General features: G+C 35.8%; 1 protein-coding gene across 1 annotated transcript; it reads right to left on the bottom strand.

Annotated features, from left to right (window-relative positions):
• Positions 1-1,106: 1,106 nt before the first annotated feature.
• zgc:100868 (uncharacterized protein LOC554458 homolog) lies at positions 1,107-7,371 on the bottom strand. Its single transcript, XM_051886689.1, has 10 exons — positions 7,239-7,371; positions 7,058-7,078; positions 6,779-6,941; positions 6,413-6,681; positions 6,172-6,317; positions 4,907-5,183; positions 3,631-3,802; positions 3,293-3,546; positions 2,855-2,946; positions 1,107-1,929 (listed from the first exon to the last, which is right to left on the bottom strand). The coding sequence occupies exons 1-10, from the start codon at positions 7,291-7,293 to the stop codon at positions 1,567-1,569; spliced, it is 1,812 nt and encodes a 603-aa protein (XP_051742649.1). The 5' UTR covers positions 7,294-7,371; the 3' UTR covers positions 1,107-1,566.
• Between the last annotated feature and the right edge of the window lie 15,465 nt (positions 7,372-22,836).

Genomic DNA, 22,836 nt, shown 5'->3' with positions numbered 1-22,836 from the left:
AAATTAATGATATTGCAATTCTGTTCTGTTTACCTTAAGGGGGGTTATCGCTGCTCTCCCTGCTCTTATCCATGCTAGGCTGCATGGATGGGCAGGGAGTTTTTGCCCAGAACAGAACCATACCGCCAATCCAAACTGTATGCTAACTGCCAGTCGTCTTTGACGATAGTGATCCTGACAGAATTATGTTACTTCGTAATGGAAAGTACAGATCTTGGAATTAGTGCCTTTTAACATTTACAACTTATATTACACTACTCATATAAAAACAATTCACGTCACTTTATGATAAACTGATGATAACAAAGAGTTCAAGCAATGTAATCATTTCACACATTTTACAAAATGTATTGAAATGAGGCTTATGTTGTCTTATCATATATTTATTTCACACAGTTGTTGTGCTTTCAAAGGAACATGGTTATAGATTAAAAAAAAAGAAATATAGTTTTTACATACAGTGTGCTTGAATGTTTCCCTCCCTGTATTTCATTTTAAAAGGTGAAACTGCTTCTTATCTTTAACTGGACATTTGCCATTATGATAATTTATAATAGAATAAAGACAAATGATGAGTTTTCAGCCATTTGTTCTATTTGAGTATCTATATGTGAAAACGTTTATAATGGAATTATAACGTATAATGGAAGTATACCGTTTAAAAATAGTTACAGGAATAAAGTGATGTTTAATGGTTTTTGGCGAAGGTGAAAAAACAGGTCTTGTGAGATGCTTCAGGAAGTATCGTTTTTGTTGATCTTGTGGGGAGACAGTATCGGTAAACTGCACAGGCGCAGTGACTCTGCAGAATCTAAGCCACATTCTTACCACACAGCTCTGTTTTCCCCCCAGGATGTTTGTAATAAATGCACGAAATTTTTTTTTTTTTTTTTCACAGCTTAATTTATCATTTTAATTATTATTTTTTACAACCTAAATATATACATTGTTTACTTTTTACATTTTAACAGTGTTGAAAAGTTACTTCATTCATATGAAATCATATAACTTTTATGAAATAAAAAAAAAAGATAACAGATACGTAAAAAAAAAAGATCAGAAAATAGTTTGGAACACTCTTCCAAAAATTTTGTGAAAAAATACTCTTTAAAAGTACTCTTTAATTTATTTAACATACAATAATGTCCCAAGTGTGGTACAGCTTGAGGTACTTGTTAGTTAAGCTACGGTTTAGTCAGTATCAGAACTGAACCACTCAAATCGAGACATTTCAATAAAGTGCCATGCTGAATAACAACTACAGTACATTTTGCTTCTGCTACAATGCAAATATATGTAAACCAACAGGTTACACAAAATATTAGCTATGCACACTTGTTTTAAGGTACTGCCAGTGAAAATCATACAACGTACAGTGTAAGAACAACAGAAAACAGCTTCATGGTGTGAGATCTTAAGAGTTCACATTTGTATAGTAAAAATGAATTATCTGCTCCACAAAAGCTTTTAATGCTGGATATGATTATGTGTCTGAATATTTACAGTCATATTCACAGTGAATGAATGAAAAGTGGCCCCTCCTCCTCAAAAGACTCAGTTGATGCCTTAAAGAAAGATTTGGAAAGCTGCAAGTGAGAGGAACAGGACAGAAATGGTAAAAGAGAAGGAAGAAGATACTTGTGACCCATTAGAGGCACCTTGGGATGAGTTGCTGTTGCTTATAGGTGCACTTGTGGGGTTTGTGGCTTTTGGAGGGAAGGAACCCACCACAGATGTCAGGAATGGTGCAAAGCTGGAGGTTTTAGTAAAGACCTGGATATCTGTAGCACGAGCAAAGCGGGATGATGCAGTGCTGTTGCTGGAGCTTGTGTTAGAGCTGCTGTTTGTGATGCTAGTCTGTATAGTCAAAACAGCAGCATGGATCCATGACAGACCCACCTTACACATCAGCGGACCCCCTTGATCACCCTGAGAGAGAGGAAGAGAGGGGAAGAGGGAAATCTTTACTGAATGTTACAAAATTTACAAACATTTTGTAACATTCAGTACAAAGATTTTCATTTCAAAACTTTGCAGACAGATAATACTAATAAATAAAAATCTAGTATATGAAAAATATTACTTTTCATACAATTGGAACATAAATTACCATTCAAAAGTTTGGTCAGTAAGATTTTTTAACATCAATAAATGAATACTTCTTTTCAGCAAAGAGGCTTTAAATGGATCAAAAGTGACAGTCAAGACATTTATAATTTAAAAAAATTCTATTTTTAAATAAATGCTGTTCTTTTGAACTTTCTATTCATCAAAGATTGAGGTTTTCAATATAATAATAATAATAAAAATAATGTTTCTTGAGCAGCAAATCATATCAGAATGATTTCTGAAAGATCATGTGACATTGAAGACTGGAGTAATGATGCTGAAAATTCAGCTTTGACATCGCATTTTGATATAAAACATCTATTCTAAATTGTAACAATTTCACATTACTGATTTATTGTAATAATTGTAATAATTCATGTTACTGTTATGCTGTATTTTAGATTAAATAAATGCAGCCTTGGTGGTTTATTGAAATAAGTTAATGCAAAAGGCATCGTAAACTATCAATGAACAATAATTTGTGTTTTAGCATTTGTTAATGTTAATTTATAATATACTATGTTCATTGTTAATTCATGTTTGTTCATAATGCACCAATTAATGTTAACACAACTTGAAATGTATTAATATATGTAGAATTTAGCATTAATCTAACTTGATATACTCTAAATGTATTTTTAGTTCAAGTTACCTAATGTGTTAACTAATAATAATAAACAAAACCTTAAATATGTAAACTGTAAATATTCTATACTTCCTTCCTGTTTAAACAGAATTAACTTGCCTCCTGTAAGTTCAAAGAACTTGTGCAAATACTGTTGCTTGAGTTTCCACAATCCACAATAGAGGTCTGGAATTCCTGAAGAGTTTGATTCACTATAAAAGAAGAAAAACAAATTCAAATGAAGAAGATATGTGAAAAAAGGATAAACATTCTAATAATGTAATTTTAGCAGTTAGTGTAATGTTTCAAAGCATTTGCGCACACACAACACGAGTTTCCATGTTTTATGGGAACTTTCCATAGACATAATGATTTTTATACTGTACAAACTGTATATTCTATCCCCTACCACTCAATCTACCCATCACAGAAAACCTTTCTGCATTTTTACATTTTCAATAAAACATCACTTGATATGATTTATAAGCGGTTTTCCTGTGGGGGCATTTTATCCCTAAAATGTAGGATTTACCAGAACCACACACACACAAAACACACCTCCTCCTGCTCCTGAGCCCCATCCTGCCACCCAGCATTGAGTATTAGTGCTGAAGGTCTCTCCCAAGTCCACGCATATAGGTTGAATGAAATTTGTGAGGTTTGGTGCAATGGCCAGCTGCAAGACTGCAACGTTGTTGCCTGTAACATTGCTGATTGTAAAATTCGCCACTTTTATAGAGACCTCATTGGGGTTGGAACCGTTCTGATTCAGACGGCCCAGGATCACGGTCCAATCTGAGGCATTGCGGGATCTGGACAAAAAAGGAATTCCACTGAATCAAATCATTCTGATTTCTCTAATCAGATGTCCTTTTTTCATATTTAAGTGCCATTACCTGGTAAAACAGCTGGCAGAGCTCATGACAAAACGTTCAGCAATCAGCGTTCCTCCACAAACATGACTGCCGTTAAACTGCAGACTGGCCATCCATGGCCATACGCCTGCAGATACAAGGGCGCTGTTTCCTCCTAAACGAGTGTTCAGACTGGCACGTCCACACACTACAGCTACAGTAACAGAGAGAAAGAGAATGAATAGTGGATTCTATCAGTCAAATATTTCTTTGATTTGTTTTCGTTTAAATTTTCATATAGCTGCCTTAAAGAGCAAAAAAAAAAACAACAAAAAAGATTGCATTTGTTATGCTTAGACTGCAGTCATGGTCTATTAGCATTGAACGTGTGTCATGAAAGCTTTGTAGTGCACTGGGAGAACAGGCTTTCTGGCCATTGTTTGAGTAGTCAAGTTTTTCAAGTTCTGTTTCTGCTTTTACAAAAACTCATTAATGATAAGCAGGCAGATAAGTAGCTTAAGAACAAGAAGGGCTCCAGACAAAAGAATGACGTGCTATCTGATTGTTAAGTCGTGACATCACAAATACCGTCTCTGGGTCAAAGCCTCTACTCTGTTTCAAGTACTAGATCAACAGCTTTTTATGAGCACTATTCATTTATTGTGCACCTTTAAGCTAAGCATTTAAAAATTCACAGTATGCACTACAGTCCCCAGATACCAGTATTTTAATGTTTCCGAAAAAATGAATTGCTCTCTGGCCAACTGATATTTCAGTAGGTTAGGATCATGAATTTTCAGTAGTACTTAAGCACACCGTGGTTGTATGTTAGCTTTTGGCATCCAATAGAGCATTTGAACCCAGAAACTGTGACTTGTGACGTTACAGAAAAAATGCCTCATGATTAAGAGAGGAATTCGGTTAAAGGCTTTGAACGACTTACTTAGTCTGATTCAAATCACAAGCATGATGCTTTTTTGTGAATGCTTTTGACTGGCTCATTAAAAAGAAATGGTTCATAAGTCATTTGCATTCAGGAAACACTGTGGCATGCTCTAATGAAATGATGTCTGACAAAAGTGTTGCCAATTAACTTTTTTGGTTGCATTTGATCTGGAGCCCTGTGCCTCTTTCATCTTGCTTGAAAATGACTAGGAATTTACTTCACTAGAAATATAAATATGTGTGTACCTGAATTTAAGTAAAAAACCCACTTTGAAATCAAGTACACTTTTAATGCACAAAACTCCTTGGACAAGTTGCCAAATGGATAATGTATGCATGTTTTTTGGGATCTTATAACTTGAAGGAACCTTACGTGGGACAGTTGGTATAGTTGTAGGGGCAGTGGTTGTCGTAATGGCAGGCACACCATTACAGCTGATGCTCAGGTCACCATCAGTACCACTGGAGCTGAACGTAACGAAGCCTGGCTGGTTGGTGGTGATCTGCTGATTGATCCAGTTCTGGTAATTAGACACTCTGGCATACACACCAGGAAGGTTAGCTTGAGCACAACCTTCGCCAAAGCTCACAACTCCAGACTGGATCCAGACCGAGCCCTGTTTGCTGACCATAGGACCACCAGAGTCACCCTGTAGGATGAAGAACAGGTTAGTGACATGCCAAATAACATGTTCTACACATATATAATATGATGAAATAATGGGAAGATGAATTAATTGTTATTTCATTTTCAGTAGTACTTCAGCACACTGTGAGTGTTTATTAGCTTTTGGCATCCGATAGAGCGTTTGGACCCGGAAACTATGACGTCAAAGAAAAAATGCCTCACGATTAGAGGAAGTCGGTTAATATTTCATGTTTTACTGTAATGGCTAGAAGACTTGTCACATGAAAACTACATGATGACCACACACGTATGTCTATACCAGGGGTTTTCAAACAAAAAAAAGAAAAGAAGATTCTAAGGGGTCCATGAAAAAAATATGAGGGAAAGTAACACTGAAAAAGAAGTAAAAAGATAAGTTTAATACAACAAAAATATTTTCCAGATAATATTTTTTGAATTTTGCTTTAGCTTTAGTAAACAATAAACAATATAAAAGCCAATTAGCCTATTTATTTTTGCCAAAAACAAAATCACACTTTTTCTCGCATATAAGTGGGTATTTTATACTGTATATATAGCTGTATTTATATTTTAGGAATGAAATATCAGAATTATCTATTCTGAATTGGGCAAAATTGGTTTGTGTATTGTATGTCTTTGTCATGGAATTTTTTCAAAGTTAGGATTATTTATTTATTTATTTGTATATATTTTTTTACATTTCTGCTTGCAGAACTAATATAAATATAATTACTAAGTCACTGACTGTGCAGGCAAGGTCTCACTTTGCAGTGAAACCCAATTATGTTTTGAAAGTGATTTACTACTTTGAATTCCCTAACATTAGTGGAAGTTCAACCTTTACATTATCAGTTGTCTAAAGTAAAAGTTTTTGTTTAGACACCCCTCATTTTACTTATTCTTAATTATTACTATTTACACATTGTGGAATATTAGCAGCCCATTAAAACTTTATGAAGTAACACAAACAGAAGTATGGGAGTTGTTACCTGACAGGAGTCTTTGCCCCCTTCCAAAAGTCCAGCACATATCATGTTGTCTGTGATTGCTGAGACACCATAAAGGCACTTACATTGCCTGTTTCCAACAATAGGCACTTGCACTTCCTGTAGAGGTTTCGATGAAGGCAGGGAAACTGAGGAACACATTAAATAATAAAATGTGTATCAACTATTGCAATAGTACAGTATGTTGTGACTCTGATCAAGGTTAGTTAAATTAAATACTTACTGCCTGCATTAGTGTTTCCCCATCCAGTGACCCAGCTCACGGTGCGGTTGAAGAACGTACTGCTTGAGGAAGCCAGACAGACCGGACTGATATAGTTAGTAAAACTCACTGTCGAAGCCAGTTGCAGAAGAGTGATGTCATTGTCGTGAGATGAGCTAATGTAGTTTGGGTGTTTTACGATTTTAGCGACACCCCTGGACACTTCATTTTCATTTGGTCCTTGCTGTGTTTGTCGGCCCAGGTACACAGTTAGGCCAGAGGTTGAAGTACTGGAATATGGTAGGAGAAGAAGTGTTAAGCATCCATCACATCAAGTGGATGATTTTTTTTTTTTTAGAATTGCAAGGGTTGGTTCATGATGCTTACTCGTCAAAGCAGTGCGCTGCAGTCAGGACCCATTGATTGTTGATGAGTGATCCACCACAAAAATGGCGACCATTCCTATGAAGGCTGACCTGCCATGGCCAAGCGCCAGCCGGTGCATCCTGTCCCCCCACTATCCTTGTGTTGAGAGGTGCTTTGCCACATACTGACAATGGACAAGGCAAAAAAAACACATTTTAGACAAACAACTGGTCATGGAAAAAAAATGAAAACATTTTTAATAGAATTTGGCTAGTTAAATTATGTTGAAAAACTAGTTACCATCCAGTTGTGCGTCACACCCTAAAAAACAAGGAACAAGTTCAGTTACTGATGGCTTCAGTGGTACAAAAAGTGTATATGCAATATAAAACTTTGTTGCACAAACATAAGCAGTAATTATGTGAGTCAAAATGAATTATTAGATATCCTAAAGTATTAATTATCCAATAAAAGGTCTTACCTCTCATTAGAAGAGCGACGGTAAATGCTACACTAAGTGTGTGGATCATCTTCATCTCTGACTGTACAGATACATGCAGATACCTGCACCTGCTCTTAAATATCTCTGTTAACCAGTTTCCTACACGCCCACACACTCTCTCATCACATTTAAATAAGACATGCCTCCCATCTGTAAACTCCACTGTTCATTTGTGTTACTTATTGAGCAACCGGTATGTCTGAAAGTGTGATAAGAGACCTGTTGACGACTCTCAGTCTCACCTGTGCAACTCTGAATTCTGAAACTTGTAAAAAATGTGTTAAAAATAAGGTGTTCGTTTCAAATGGATTTGTAAGTTGAGTATAGATAGACGAAGGTGCATGAGGTGCTTACAGTGTTAAAGCATCTCATTAAAACATATAAACTCCAACAGCTCTATTCATTGCACTTTGAAATCCCAACCAGATCTTGTGATAGAACTATTTTGTGACGTGACATTTTCATATGAATTTGTGCCAGGTGATTCATACAGAAACAAAGTTATTTTTTCCCCACCACTAAACCTACAGTATAACTGTATAAAAAACAACAACAGCAAAAACAACAACAAAAATGTATAAACAAGATCACAAATTCTACAAAAGGTAAAATAGTTACAAATTGCCATGAAAGTGTGTTTGAATTCCCTGAAAAAATGCAATTGTGTTCTTAAGTTTAAAATACAAATAGGAAATATAAAAAGATTTATGACTGAAGGTATAATTTAACTCCCTAAAATGGCAGTAAAATCAACTTCTCAGTAACAGTGGCAAGTTAAAATGTTGTCTTGTAATAGTTAAATGATTAACTAAACTGGTAATTTACTGTACTGTATACTGTGAAGCTGCTTAAAGTACTTCAGTGACCTACAAAAGCTTAAAGAAACCTGTTAAGTCATCTCACATTCTTCTGTGAAGGAAAATTCTTCTGTTGACTGTATGATCTAATTACATCAGTATTTTTTCTTCCAGTAAAGGATGAGTCATATACAGCACACATCACTTGGATCATATAGCCGGAAGAAACAAACTACATTCTTCTGGTAAAACGAGGGATAACTATAAATAGCCGCAAGCTAACTTTCCTCTAATAATAATGCACTGACTGAACTTTTAGGCCAATAATACATTTTTTGTTTAACATTGCATTACTTATTTAATATTTTTATTTTAAACTTGTAATTAAAAACAATTTAGGGCTGTTTGACTGATTTTTTCATAAATGAATTATAATGGGGTGACAGTAGTGTCAGTGTTCCCACCTAAATCTAAAAACGTAGATTTTCTTTGTGTATTAAAATGAATAACACTCACTTCACTGACAGATTAAAGGATTAGTCCACTTTTAAATTAAAATTTCCTGATAATTCACTCACCCCCATGTCATCTAAGATGTTCATGTCCTTCTTTCTTCAGTCGAAAAGAAATGAAGGTTTTTGAGGAAAACATTCCAGGATTTTTCTCCATATAGTGGACTTCAGTGGTCTCCAAACGGTTGAAGGTAAAAATGACAGTTTCAGTGCAGCTTAAAAGGGCTTTAAACGATACCAGACGAGGAATAAGGGTCTTATCTAGAGAAACGATCGGTCATTTTCTAAATATAAACAAATGATCGCCTTCAAGTGGTTCCCCACTTCCGTATTCTTCAAAAAGTTTACGCTGTATGTCCTACGCCTTCCCTATTCTACTTACGGAAAAAACGGAACTGGCGCCGTGTTCGTTCCGTAAGTTGAATAGGGAAGGTGTAAGGACATTCAGCTTTTTGAAGAATACGGAAGTGCGGTTTTGGGTTCATTTCTTTTCGACTGAAGAAAGAAATACATACATATCTTGGATGACATGGGGGTGAGTAAATTATCATGAAATTTTAATTGGAAAGTGAACTAATCCTTTAATACAGCTGTCTGGGGTGGAAGTTTACTGCGAGAGCACAAGTTACATGTAATCATCATTTTCAACCATACAAACTGCAACTTCACTAATATAATACTTTAAAAGGCAAATGACGCTAATGAATCATAATGAACTTGGCTCAGATGTCATGTGTGCACCAAGATCCAGAAACAGTTTCCGTGAACGTCAAGTCAAACTGGATTTTTCTAATCTCATATTACAAACTGTTAAAAAGCTCGTTTTTGTGATGTAAAAAATAAAACATATCAGAGATAAAAGATAAATCATATCAGAACTTTTGCATGTTTGATGTAAAAATGACAACCTGTGCAATGCAACTGATAACCAATGTGACACTTTTTAGAGAATAAATAAATACATAAATAAAAACTTTTAATTCAATTCAATTCACATTTATTTGTATAGCACTTTTCACAATGCATATCATTTCAAAGCAGCTTTACAGAGAATGCATGTCATCATTACATTATAAGCTGCATAAGCATGCACACCCAGAAATTTGATTTTTATTACAGAACTCAGTCTGTTTGGATAGTAAACTTATCAGGTTGGGAATTTTTTTTTTTTTTTTGTCTTCTCAATTTCTCACCATTCTTGATAATGTCACTGTTGTGCCAAACTTCGACTTATGACTGTCTTCACTGTGTGCGTTCTAAGTATATCTAATGCCATGGAATTTTTTTTTGATGATTCAATTATAAAAGGGTATTCTAATTACTCAAACGTAGAAAAGTTTTTATATAAAATGAGTTCTATCACTTTAGAACCTTTTAGAGGTTCCCATCATGAGATCAATTTATGGATTTAGTTTTTGTTTTAATTCAGTTTTAATTGTAATTACATTTTATGAATTAAAAAGCTTGTAAACATACTTTATACCCAGAAAAATGGAAATAACGTGTTGTTAAACATGAAAGTACAATCATAGACATTTCAATAGACATTTCTCTTTATAGAACCTTTTTGACATAAAATGTCAATTTTATGGTTCTATATAGAACTTTTTTTCTAAGAGTGCACTTATGCAGTTAGAGTTTGGTTTTCAGTGGCGTTGCATGGGTTGAAAATTTTAAATTAAAGGTATAAAAGTTCTGATCAAGCTGGTGAGCTGAATTAGTGTGTTACATCAAGGAGACATTCAAAATGTTCAGTATACTTCTGTTCACGCATTCCAGTCATAGAATCAAAAAACAGATTTGTTTTCTTTCCCCCCACAATAGAAAAAAAATGCTTTTCTTTCTATAGTATAGTTGTTTGCCTTTTTCTGTTTTATATTTGTCATTCTTTCTTAAAGCTAAAATGAGGCCAGTTTCATAAACACAGCCAAGACCATTCCTTATGAACTCGTCTGACCTCCTGGCAGATAGCCAAGGGGAAATCAGATTTTTGGATCCAAATAAGACCAATCTACCTTTTTATGTACTATAAATTACTTTAAAAAAGACTCAAGTTAGCTTTAAGGCCAGTTTCAAAGAAGTCAAGACAACAGCAATATGACTTTACCAAATAAATAACTTTAATTTAGAAGTAAAAAAGAAAAGAAAAATAGGCAGCTTATAAAGGAAGGTCAAGTAATTACGCAATTAAATTAAGCACAAAAGAAAAAGATTAATTACTGGTATGACCAACCTACCTTTTTATACTGTAAACTTAAGTACCTAAAAAGAGTCAAGTTAGCTTTAAGGCCAGTTTCACAGAAGTCAAGAAAATAAGATGACTAACTTGTACGAGTAGGCAGTTTATCCAAACGACCGCTTATAAGAGAACCAAGAATCTGTTTTACTAAATGACATTTTATTTTTAATAAAACAAATAATTACATAACTAGAAAATCAACGTTTCAAAAATAGTTTAGGCTACTGTTGAAAATAATTGGTTTAAAAAGAGGGGATACTGAATGTTTTTTTTTTTTTTTCAAAACTGAACAAAAGAAAGATGGATACTCTAGAATTGAGTTATAGGACCTCAAGCTGGGAGCCTGGGACTCAAACTCGGGTCACCCAAAGAGTATTAGCCACAAGAATATGATTGTAACAGTTGGTGGCTGTAGAGAAGCGCACAACAAGGAAGTAAATAAAATAGTCTTTTAATTGCAAAACAAAGAAACACGCATGAGATAACTAGAGGACACGGAATAGAACAACCACAACAACAGAAACGTTAAAGGGTTAGTTCACCCAAAAATGAAAATTCTGTAATTTATAACTCACCCTCATGTCGTTCCACACCTGTATCACAAATGAAGATATGTTTTTATGAAATCCGAGAGGTATATGACTCGTCAATAGGCAGCAATATAATCAACACTTTCAAGGTCCAGAAAATTACTAAAGACATCGTTAAAACAGTCGACGTGACTGCAGTGGTTTAACCTTAATTTTATGAAGCGACGAGAATATATTTTGCAAAAACAAAACAAAAATAACAACAAAAATAACGACACACGCATGCGTGTGATGCTGACGCAGGAGCCGGCCAATAATGAGTCGGCGTTCTGACGTAGAACCTAGAAGCGCTAAACATAGACAGCGTAACAGAAGATATTGTTGAATAAAGTTATTTTTGTTTTGTTTTTGCGCACAAAAAGTATTCTTGTCGATTCATAAAATTAAGGTTCAACCACTGCAGTCACATGGACTGTTTTAACGATGTCTTTAGTACCTTTCTGGACCTTGAAAGTGGTGATTATATTGCTGTCTATGGACGAGTCATAATACCTCTCGGATTTCATCAAAAATATCTTAATTTGTGTTCCGAAGATGAGCGAAGGTCTTACGGGTGTGGAACGACATGAGGGTGGGTAATTAATGACAGAATTTTAGTTTTTGGGTGAATTAACCCTTTAAATCATACAGGACAAGGAACAGACTGAAACTGAGGGCTTAAATACATGAGCAAACAAAGTCGCAGAAGAGTTAACACAACACAACTGAACAACAGAATTCTCAAATCGATCAGAAACCATGGAAACCAAGAGACAGGGGACGAGGAAGACAGAACTAACTAAAAGACTAACAGCAAACACTAGAACAGAACAGGAAAGCTGAATCAAACAACACAAAACGTGAAAACAGACTCAGACTCTGACAGTACCAATATTTACTCTGTACAATAAACACTGCTCACTTCTTTATCATCTAGTCCCTCACAGACGACTGCCGGCCACACAAACATAATAAAACATAACATAAAATCCAGGCTCTCGTCCTTTACTGTCGTCACTCCCATTTTATGCTTCCGGAGCTCCTCCGTGAGAGATTCAAGACTGGTGCAACGCGCAGCTGACACTCGTACACATGAAATCAAAATTGACCTTATTTATTTTGTTAGCTCAAATTGCTAGTTTTGTGGTGAACAATTCATCTGTGCAAGTCAATCCACACAAAAAAATTGTTTGGCTTCGTAATATTTAATCAAAATCTGAAAATGCTCCTCCCCTCTGCAACGGTGCCCCTTCTCTAATGACATCAGTTTGACGGCTTGGGTTGAAAACATTTGAACCACTCCCCTCCGACCGTTAGTCTGCTATGAGCGAGAGATGGAGAGGATGAGCGCTAAAATAAAACCCTGCCCTCTATTCAATATTCCGTTTCACTTGGAAATACGTCACAACACTGGATAAAAGTCGTTTGCAACTTCCGGTTCACGGTGACTTTAACACTCATGCCATTCCCTCGCGGCTCTCGCCTGCCCTGCTCGTCACAATCATGATTTGTGACAGCACCTTATTTCCACAATTTTACACCACATTTTTTCTATTTTCATTTTTCATATTCTGATGAGAAAATCTTAACTTGAGGTTTCATAGATGTGGGTAACTTAACAATTGATGAATTTTTTTTCTGTCATTTTATTGCTTTTGCAAATAAAGAAATCTTTAAATGAGTGATATGTTATTGCAGTCATAGTAATAGTACACTTGAACATTTTCATAAAATGGCATGTCTGCTACAATGCAAAAATGTATAATTGATTGACTGTCCCCTTTTGACCTGCAATGACCTCTTTTTGTATCTATTGATATTTTTTTAATACTGTGAAATAATAGTTTGTGCACTATACAGTGGTGTCAAACACAATGCAGCGTGATGCAGTAGTGAACCCAACTGCAAACTAAAGTTGAAAAGTAAATTAAATAGATACTAAACAAGGAACTAAAATAGACATGATATGATTTAAAAAACATAACATGAACCTGGAACTACTGTCAAAGACAAAATGATCAGCTATACAAACATGTGAGCTATACAGAACACTGAATTTAATGGCAAAAACAATACACACCCAACAACCAGACATGAAAAGAACAAGACAAGAACTTCAAAATAAAAAACCATACATTCTTCGAAAACAAACAGAGAAATGTCCACAAGTAAAAACCACAAAAACACAAAACAAATACCACCACAAATAATATACCTAGTGTAATGAATGACTGAGCTACCTAGAATAATATTTTAGTCTCTTACAAAACTGTACATGAAGGGATGCAGCTTGTTGTTTAATCTAACTAAATTAACCTTCCTCATGTGCAGTAATTTCAAGGTTTGTACAGATAATGTTTTTTGAGGATGGGTTTACACAATTCACAACAACTGAAAATTAAACTAAAATGATGACTATGCTGTAAATATTTTGTAATTCTAATAAAAAAAGAAACAAATAATTCTAAAAGCACCATTATAAAACAAATAGTTCTGGTCCCTAGTTTGTGACTGGGCAATATAGTTGTGCTAATCTGAAATGGAAAAAGCTATGACCAAAATAACCTCTGTACAGGATTCCTAAAAGTTTCCAAGAAATCTGATTTGTCAGAAAGAATGACTTGAGGAATAAACAATGGGTGTGTATAAAGTGGCGGGTGTAAAGACAACAGCAATATGATCTTAACAAATAAATAACTTTAACTTAGAAGCAAAGAAGAAAAGAAAAATAGGCAGCTTTAGTAAAGTAAGTTCATCTGATCATGCAATTAAATTGAGCACAAAAGAACGAGATTAAATACTGTATCTAAGAAGCTGGTCTTCATTCTTCATTAAACGGTCTAATTATAGCAACTTTTTCTCAACAAAAGGGCAAGTCACGTACAGCAGACATCAACCGTCTCACAGCTGAGGGAAATCACACTGGGCCTCACACATGAAACTTTCGTAAATATACGAGTAAATTCGGAGCAGTTTGTACGAATCTCCTCTGGATTCACAAACATTTCGTGAGCATCAGATTTGACATCTAAACGTGTGTATGTTAAAGAATTCCAATCATTCGTAATTAGGGCGTACATGCACGCTTATTCACAATTAGCATAATCTGATTGAACATGAATAGAGGGTATGCATTGATGTCGGAGCGCGCTCCCTCAGCAGGACTGAGTGGCAAAAGAACCTGCTGCATGACTGGATTTAATAGGGGAAACTGCGAAAACATGAGTAAAACAAATGATTACACAAAAGTTTGGGCTCAAAAGTGTTCCTTATAACATGTCAAAGAAACCTAATCCATGGATATTGACATGGAGCCAGGAATCGTGTTTCCTAACATTTATATGTGCCTAATTTGGACGCTGGGGAAACACATAAAGCAAATCTGCCTGTGATCAGTTTGCCTAAATAACACAGAACGTTCAAATGTTTTATGCACCATTTTCATGTGGTAGGGAGCAGGTGTAAATTTCTTTCGTACCAACTAACAATTTGAAAATATGAACATTTTCATGAATCCAAAAATTTTCATCAGAACGACTTTACAAACAATTTACACAAAAATTTGTTCTGCTTGTGTTTCATGAATGAGGCCCATTATGTGTATCTTTGTGACACAAGTCATAAATTCAGTATTAACTGTTGAAGATGTGGCTTTACGTGACTTTAAAATAAGTGCTTTTGCTCATAGTAGTATCTCATATTTAATGATTAAGTAATGAACCACCAAAAACACCACCAACCACAGGTTTTCCAGGTTTGTTTTTCAGATATCTGCTGCGTTAGTCATGCACACGACACAGGAAATACCTGTAAAATTGGTTTACTATAATGACAGGTCTGTAAAAACCTAAAGAAACACAAAGAAACAATGAGGACCATGGAGAAAAACTGAGAAGAAGAAGAAGAAGAAGAAGATGATGAAGTATTGATGAAAGAGAAATGAGATGGTGTATGAAGAGAGGAAGAGGACACCAGGGTGGAAAAGGGAAGACACAAATGAATCATGATGGGTCTACTACTGGGTCCCCCATCCTCATTTTCGTCTGAAGAATGTTATACATTTATGGTATTATTACAATAAAACAACTTCCTCACAGCCCTTCCTAGAAATTGTTTATACGAAAGTCCAAAAGATCAAGGTTTATTATCTATACTGTACACCTCTGGAGTTTTGGAGTAATATGAAGGTGAGTAAATGATAACAGTATTATCATTTTTTAGGCGAACCATGTCTTGGCCATTGTTGAGTTTGACGCATCATGAAATTATATCTGAAGAAAAAATCTTGACTTCATGTTTCAGAAAACAGAGCTGACAACATAACTGTAGATCACAAAGCACAACAAGAAAGTACTCTCTCTCTCTCTCTTTCTCTCTCTCTCTCAGTACCTCTTTAGAACAGTTGTGGAAATCCACTTCTTGATTGCAAACCTCAGTGTGTTAAAGTGGGTTTATTTCATAAAATTGTAAACCTTTTGTTTTGATATACAATTGAATGCACACACACTTGCAGGTGAACACTAAACCTGTTTGTCCTGTCAAACACATGTTCTTAAATTACATAACACCAACTAAAGAAACACAAAACTTTTTGAGATAAATAAAAATGCCAGGCCAGGGCAGTGTTTCTATGGAATGACGTCATTAAAATTTCCTTGAAAATGACTGCTTTGGAGTTGTTAAAATGATCATGTAAATAAAATTAAAAAACAAATCAGACAATAAAATGAGACAATATATAATATAAATATATAGCCAATAAAATCTATCCAGTGCCATAAAATCTAAGTAGAATAATATGTATTTTCAGGTAAATGTTTTAAGTCTGGAAACAAGACTTGTTTTGATATTGGTTGGTTAGTTAATGACTACACTCCCCACCCCACCCCAACACACAAACACACACACACACTCACATAAGCACAAACACCCACACACACTCACACAAGCACAAACACCCACACACAAAATACATCAAAAGTAATTTGTTGTGTTGGGTTACAGATTTTTAAACTATGGAAAAATCGTTATATAGTCACAACTCCACTTGACTTTACGTGAAATGGCACTTGTTTATTATAGGGACAGTGACATAACAACTACACTTACAGTCCGTGAATATATTTAGATATTTTATAATCATTTGCACAGAAATTTTCACAACACATATTGCTCCAAAGTAACTTGAAAATAGTGCAACAACACTTCTAACAACAACAACTCTCATTAAGGAAGTCCTTAAAACATTTAGGCAGAATGAGGAAGAAATCTTAGTTTTAAATCTTGGTTTAATCATGCCTTCAGTAGCGAGAAGGAAGTTATATAAGAATAATTTGATTACATTTGAGGCTTTTTTGTCAGCTCTATCTATCCATCTATAAGTCACTTTACTTCCATCTAGAGGACAAACATTTAAACTGCATCTAGGGTTGTAGGAGGCAAGAGCATTAGCATGTATGGGCAAACAATAAGAGAGCATGTGAGTGACCTAAATTAGATCTACAAAAAAAAATTTATGATAGCATATTTACTTCATTCATCTCGCACTATATGTAGCTTCTTTTATGATAAAAGTGATCTGCACTTTGCAGCTCCTCTGAATAAATCAGCATTGCATGCAGTAAAAACATTGTAACTACAAAACCAACCATGGTTTAACCATGATTGTTGTAGTAAAACCGGTTGCACTTTTTTACAGAATGTGTACTTATGTGTACTTACCTAAGAAAATACTGGGTAATATAAGGTAACTACAGGGGTTAAGGTCAGGTTTGAGGGGTAGGTTCAGCGTTAGTACCTAGTTAGTTATTGTACTGTAATAAGTACATTGTATGTACAATAACCATGGTCTTAATACAGCATTTGCAGTAAAACCATAGTAACTACAAAATTAACTATGGTTTCAAAAACTAAGGTTACTATAGTCGTGATTACCACAGTTTTACTCAAGTACTACAATATTAGAACAATGGTATCAAAACCATGGTTACTACAGTCATTATTACTACAGTTTTACCATAGTAAAACCATGGCTAATTTTTGTAAGGGTCCCTCCTGCAGCCGTCTGGGGACAGACAGAGAAAACAGGCGAGAGAAAGAGAGAATTTGTAGAATATCTGAGAGAAAAGCAAGACGACGGAAGGAGTGACAACAGATGAGTAAGGCAGAGGGGAAGTGTGACAGATAATGCCTGCCAGACTTGGCTCAGTTCCTGTTGTGGTGAGGTGAATCATGGATTTTCTCCATGTAGGAAGACGGAAATGACCAAGGATGTCTTTTTCCTGATTAACCAAGCAGGCCTGTGCCTTCCAAGCATTTCCTGTCTGTACAAGTGACTTTGTCTGTGTGTGTGTGTGTGTGTGTGTGTGTGTGTGCACGTTTTTGTGATTTATGAGGACACGAATTTGTATAATGACATGGGTACGACGTAAACATGAAATATGTACATACTACAAATACTACATTTTTTCCACATTTCTCCACGTTTGAAACACATTGTTTGAAGATAAGCAGTGCTTTTCACTTATTCACCTTTTACAACATTTATATTTAATTAGATATTAGGCCTACATTTAAGTGAAATAAACTGATACATTTTATACCCTGATTAACTGTATGTATCAGTTCAGTATCTATTTTGAGATGTTATGCTCTTAATAATAATAAATCAGTGCATTCAACACAGGACTGCATATTTTTATAACAGTGTTACAGCTGACCTCCTTGGATGTTTTCCTAATTTTCTCAGCATGGAAGTTTAGTTTTTAAGCCACAGTAAAAGCACTGCATGTCTCTGAGCAAGTAGTAGTGTTTTGTTCCTAAATGAATTTGTGTTTTTGCATGTATCAGTTGAATAAATGATTCAATAAATCACTCGACTATTAGAAATGTTTCACTTATTGATGGGGCAAAAATACAGAAAGTAACTGCCAATTGTCACGAATGTGGCTCCCTCGGCCCTTCCTCCGGACCGCCGGAGGGAGCTATTACCGGAATACTGATCAGTTCTCATTCGGACTACGTTTCCCATGGGCCCTCATTCCTGGGACTGATTGCACACACACCTGCACCGCATCACACTATTTAAGACACACATATACACACACACACACACACACACACATCGCGAAGTCTTGATTTGCCTTGGTGATCATTTCTGAGCGTTTTTCTGTGGACTGTTTATTCCCTGCGACCCTTTGCTGCCTACCCTGATCTTTGCCTGTTTCCTGGACTGTGATTGTTTTGCTGCCTGCCCTGATCCTTGCCTGTACCCTGATTCTGTTTGTCTGCCGCCTGCCTCGACCATTGCCTATCCCTGTTTATGCCTCTGCCTTTGCCCTGTCTGCTCTGTAAGTCCTTTTAATAAAATAGCTGCAAATGGATCCACATTCTGTCGACCCATCATTACACCAATAGTGTGTATAAAATATAAGTTAGTAACTCAGTATTAATAACTTTTTGTTTATTGAACTGTTAAATCAATCACAGTCAAAGTCATGCTGTTGGTTGGAATATTTATGTGTGGCTACCTGGAGTCTCTTGTTCATATTATTCAGAATATTAGGATAGAACAGCACTATTGCTCATGTGATATTGTTTAAAGGGGACCTATTATGCCCCTTTTCACAAGATGTAATATAAGTCTCTGGTGTCCCCAGAATGTGTCTGTGAAGTTTCAACTCAAAATATCTCATAGATCATTTATTTATTTTTTTATCATTCATTATAGCTTGTCAAATTTTCCCCCATTTGGATGTGAGCAAAAACACGCTATTTTTGTATGTCGCTTTAAATGCAAATGAGCTGCTGCTCCCGGACCCCTTTCCAGAAGTGGGTGGAGCTTTAACAGCTCGGTTGCTCAACAACAACAAAGCTGGAGAATCTCATGCAGACAAAATGAGGATTGTCAGTAACGGTGTTCAGCCTTACATTGTTCAAACCGGAGTCGGACACTGATGGAGAGCATGTGCCGTCATGTTAATCTCTTGTGCAAATCCAGCGTTGAATTGACCCTCGTTTGTGAAGCAGTCTGGCGTAAAATGACAGCATGGTAACAACACTCTACTACAACAGCTCTTCCTCTTCTCTAAAGCAGCCCAACATGGCCTCACCCCCTTTGTTGCCTGTTCTCGGGGGCAGGGTTTATGTAAATTTTGGGGTTTGTGATGTCACCAACCCAGGAAGAAGCTTGTTGTAGTCCCTACCAGCTGTTTGTTGTAGTCCTTAAAAAGCGATTTCTGTAAAAGAAAATATCTCCCTTTGCATTGAACTTGGAGTGTCGTAACTTTGCAGATGTTGTTTATGCTCTAACAGCAACATTACACACTAACTAAAGTTAAAAAAGTGAAAACATAATCAAGGTGTCACGGTTGTATGCAGGCAAGAAGATAAAGGCAGAAGACGAATATTCCAAAAACTCAGTTTACTGATAAATTCCAAACAGACAGGCAATTGCAAAACAGCTTAGAATAACGGTGATCGGACTGTGAGGGACCAACTTATTTAGCAAACACAAATGATAATTAATGGAACACAGCTGATACATATGAACTAATAATGAGGAGTGGGAAAACAGAACAAGGAACACATGAAAAAAATGAAAGCAAACTAAAAAGTCCCTGATGATAAAACTAACACAACATAATGGCGACACAAGGACCCCTTTAATTAGAAATGCAGTAGCAGTCACAATCAATCATTTTTTGTTGAAGAAGTAAAAAATGATTTTTCAAAGTTGTAAAAAGATTTGGAGTAGCCTACATTTTACAAGAAAATACTATTTCAGTTTTTCTACTTCAAAATTTCATGTTTAATTCAATGTGTTACTAGTCATTTCTTTGTAATTATTTTGTAAAACTTACTAGCCATTTTATAGTGAAAAGTAAATCTTACACCATTTTTTTTTAGAGAAGATATATATTTTAGAATGGAGAATAAGTAGAAAAATTTGACCTTTTAAGATTTTATTAATTTCTGCAGACCAAATATTTACAGGTTTTCCAGATCTTCTATCGCCCTACAATCCTTCACGCTCTTTAAGATCACAAAACTCTGGACTTCTGGTTGTACCTAGGATATCTAAGTCCTCTAAAGGAGGGAGAGCGTTTTCACATTTGGCTCCTAAACTCTGGAATAGCCTTCCTGATAATGTTCAGGGCTCAGACTCACTCACCCAGTTTAAATCTAGATTAAAGACGCATCTCTTTAGCCAAGCATTCACATAGTGCATCTCATATCAGATCAATTGCACATGACTATCTTTGCTTATTGTTATGAACAGCAGCTACGCTAATTATTCTCCATTTGCTTTTCTGTTTTATCTCAGGAGGCCTGTCCCGAGGTGACTAGAGACTAGAGAGTACATCAGCTCCAGTTTGGATCCAGCCTCTTATGAAGACTTCAGATGACCAACACCTGTGAAGAGACGGCGCCAACTCCTGCGAGGACTTCAGATGACAAACTCTGGATCAACATGCACCATTCCAAATATTGCTATATATCCTAATTATTGTTAACATGTATTCATTACTTCCATTAGCTCATTGTTTCTACCTTACATTAATTTGCTAACAGTGACTGTAAATTAAATGGCCTAAATTATTACATTGTTAGCAAACTGCGTGATTATATACAGTTGCAAGAAAAAATATGTGAACCACTTGCAGAATTTGTGAAAATGTGAAAAATTTTAACAAAATAAGAGAGATCATACAAAATGCATGTTATTTTTCATTTAGTACTGTCCCGAGTAAGATATTTTACATAAAAGATGTTTACATATAATCCATAAGACAAAAATAATAGCTGAATTTATTAAAAGTTCCCCATTCAAAAGTTTGTGAACCCTTGATTCCTAATACTGTGTGTGGTTACCTGAATGATCTACGACTGTTTTTTTGTTTTGTGATGGTTGTTCATGAGTCTCTTGTTTGCTCTGAGCAGTTTCAGAAAAAATCTCCAGGTCCCAAAAATTCTTCAGTTTTTGAGGATTTTTTGCATATTTGAACCCTTTCCAGCAGTGACTGTGATTTTGAGATCCATCTTTTCACACTGAGGACAACTGAGGGACTCAAACACAACTAATAAAAAAGGTTCAAACATTCACTGATGCTCCAGAAGGAAACACGATGCATTAAGAACCGGGGGGTGAAAACTTTTTGAATTTGAAGATCAAGGTAAATTGTACTTAATTTGTCTTCTGGGAAACATGTAAGTATCTTCTGTTGCTTCCGAAGGGCAGTACTAAATGAAAAAAACTGATATTTAAACGAAATAAGAAAAATTTGTACATCTTCATCCTGTTCAAAAGTTTTCACCCCCCGGCTCTTAATGCATCATGTTTCCTTCTGGAGCATCAGTGAATGTTTGAACCTTTTTTAATAGTTGTGTTTGAGTCCCTCAGTTGTCCTCAGTGTAAAAAGATGGATCTCAAAATCATTCAGTCACTGCTGGAAAGGGTTCAAATATGCAAAAAATCCTTGAAAACTGAAGAATTTTTGGGACCTGGAGATTTTTTCTGAAGAACAGAGCTCAGTTTAACTGCTCAGGACAAACAAGAGACTCATGAACAACCATCACAAAACAAAAAAACAGTCGTAGATCATCCAGGTAACCACACACAGTATTAAGAATCAATGGTTCACAAACTTTTGAATGGGGTACTTTTAATAAATTCAGCTATTTTTTTGTCTTGTTGATTATATGTAAACATCTTTTATGTAAAATATCTTACTCAGGACAGAACTAATTAAAAAATAACATGCATTTCGTATGATTTCTCTTATTTTGTTAAAATTATTCACATTTTCAAAGATTCTGCAAGGGGTTCACATACTTTTTCTTGCAACTGTATGTACATTTCTGAAATTAATAATTTGGACAGAGTCAACTCTGATAACAGATCACTCTAAATTGTAATGTTGACATGCACTCCCTGTAAAGCTGCTTTGAAACGATATGTATTGTGAAAAGCGCTATACAAATAAATGTGAATTGAACTGACTGTGAGAACTAACTTGATATCTATATTTCATCTCTAACAGTATGAAAAACATGACTTGCAGAGGTCAGTAAAACTGTAAATCACACACTCACAGGCACACACACACACAGCTAAGGCAGCCCTATTTCTCTTATACGCCAACTGCATGTAGCTGCATGTTCTCAGCACAGCATGTTGCTGCAGAGTCTCACATGAACACTGTCTGTCACAGTCACATTATGGCTGCTGTGCTCTGCGGTTGCCAATGGTGACAGAAGCTTCATCTCAGGCATGAACCGGGCTGGGCATCAGGGGGTCCCACCGTAGAAACAGAAGAAGCTTCAGTTGATTGGGTCCCACGGCTCAGAGCTGGGAGTCACATGGTACCACTATGACCAACCCCCCTTCCTTTCCCTCAGAATCTATACGAGTGGGGGAAGGGAAGGAGAGGAGGGAAGTGGGGGGAGAAAGAGGGAGGG

Source organism: Ctenopharyngodon idella, chromosome 3 (assembly GCF_019924925.1).
Source record: "Ctenopharyngodon idella isolate HZGC_01 chromosome 3, HZGC01, whole genome shotgun sequence".
NCBI lineage: Eukaryota > Metazoa > Chordata > Actinopteri > Cypriniformes > Xenocyprididae > Ctenopharyngodon > Ctenopharyngodon idella.
Note: the sequence above shows the minus strand (reverse complement) of the source record. Positions and strands in the feature narration are given on the sequence as shown.

What these genes read in the sequence shown, in the direction of transcription:
- zgc:100868 (XM_051886689.1), bottom strand. Translation starts at nt 7,293, where the DNA reads ATGAAGATGATCCACACACTTAGTGTAGCATTTACCGTCGCTCTTCTA. An exon ending in GTGTGACGCACAACTGGATG is followed by an intron (nt 6,942 to 7,057) that starts GTAACTAGTTTT and finishes GTCCATTGTCAG; the next exon opens with TATGTGGCAAAGCACCTCTC. An exon ending in GGGGCAAAGACTCCTGTCAG is followed by an intron (nt 5,184 to 6,171) that starts GTAACAACTCCC and finishes TTCATCCTACAG; the next exon opens with GGTGACTCTGGTGGTCCTAT.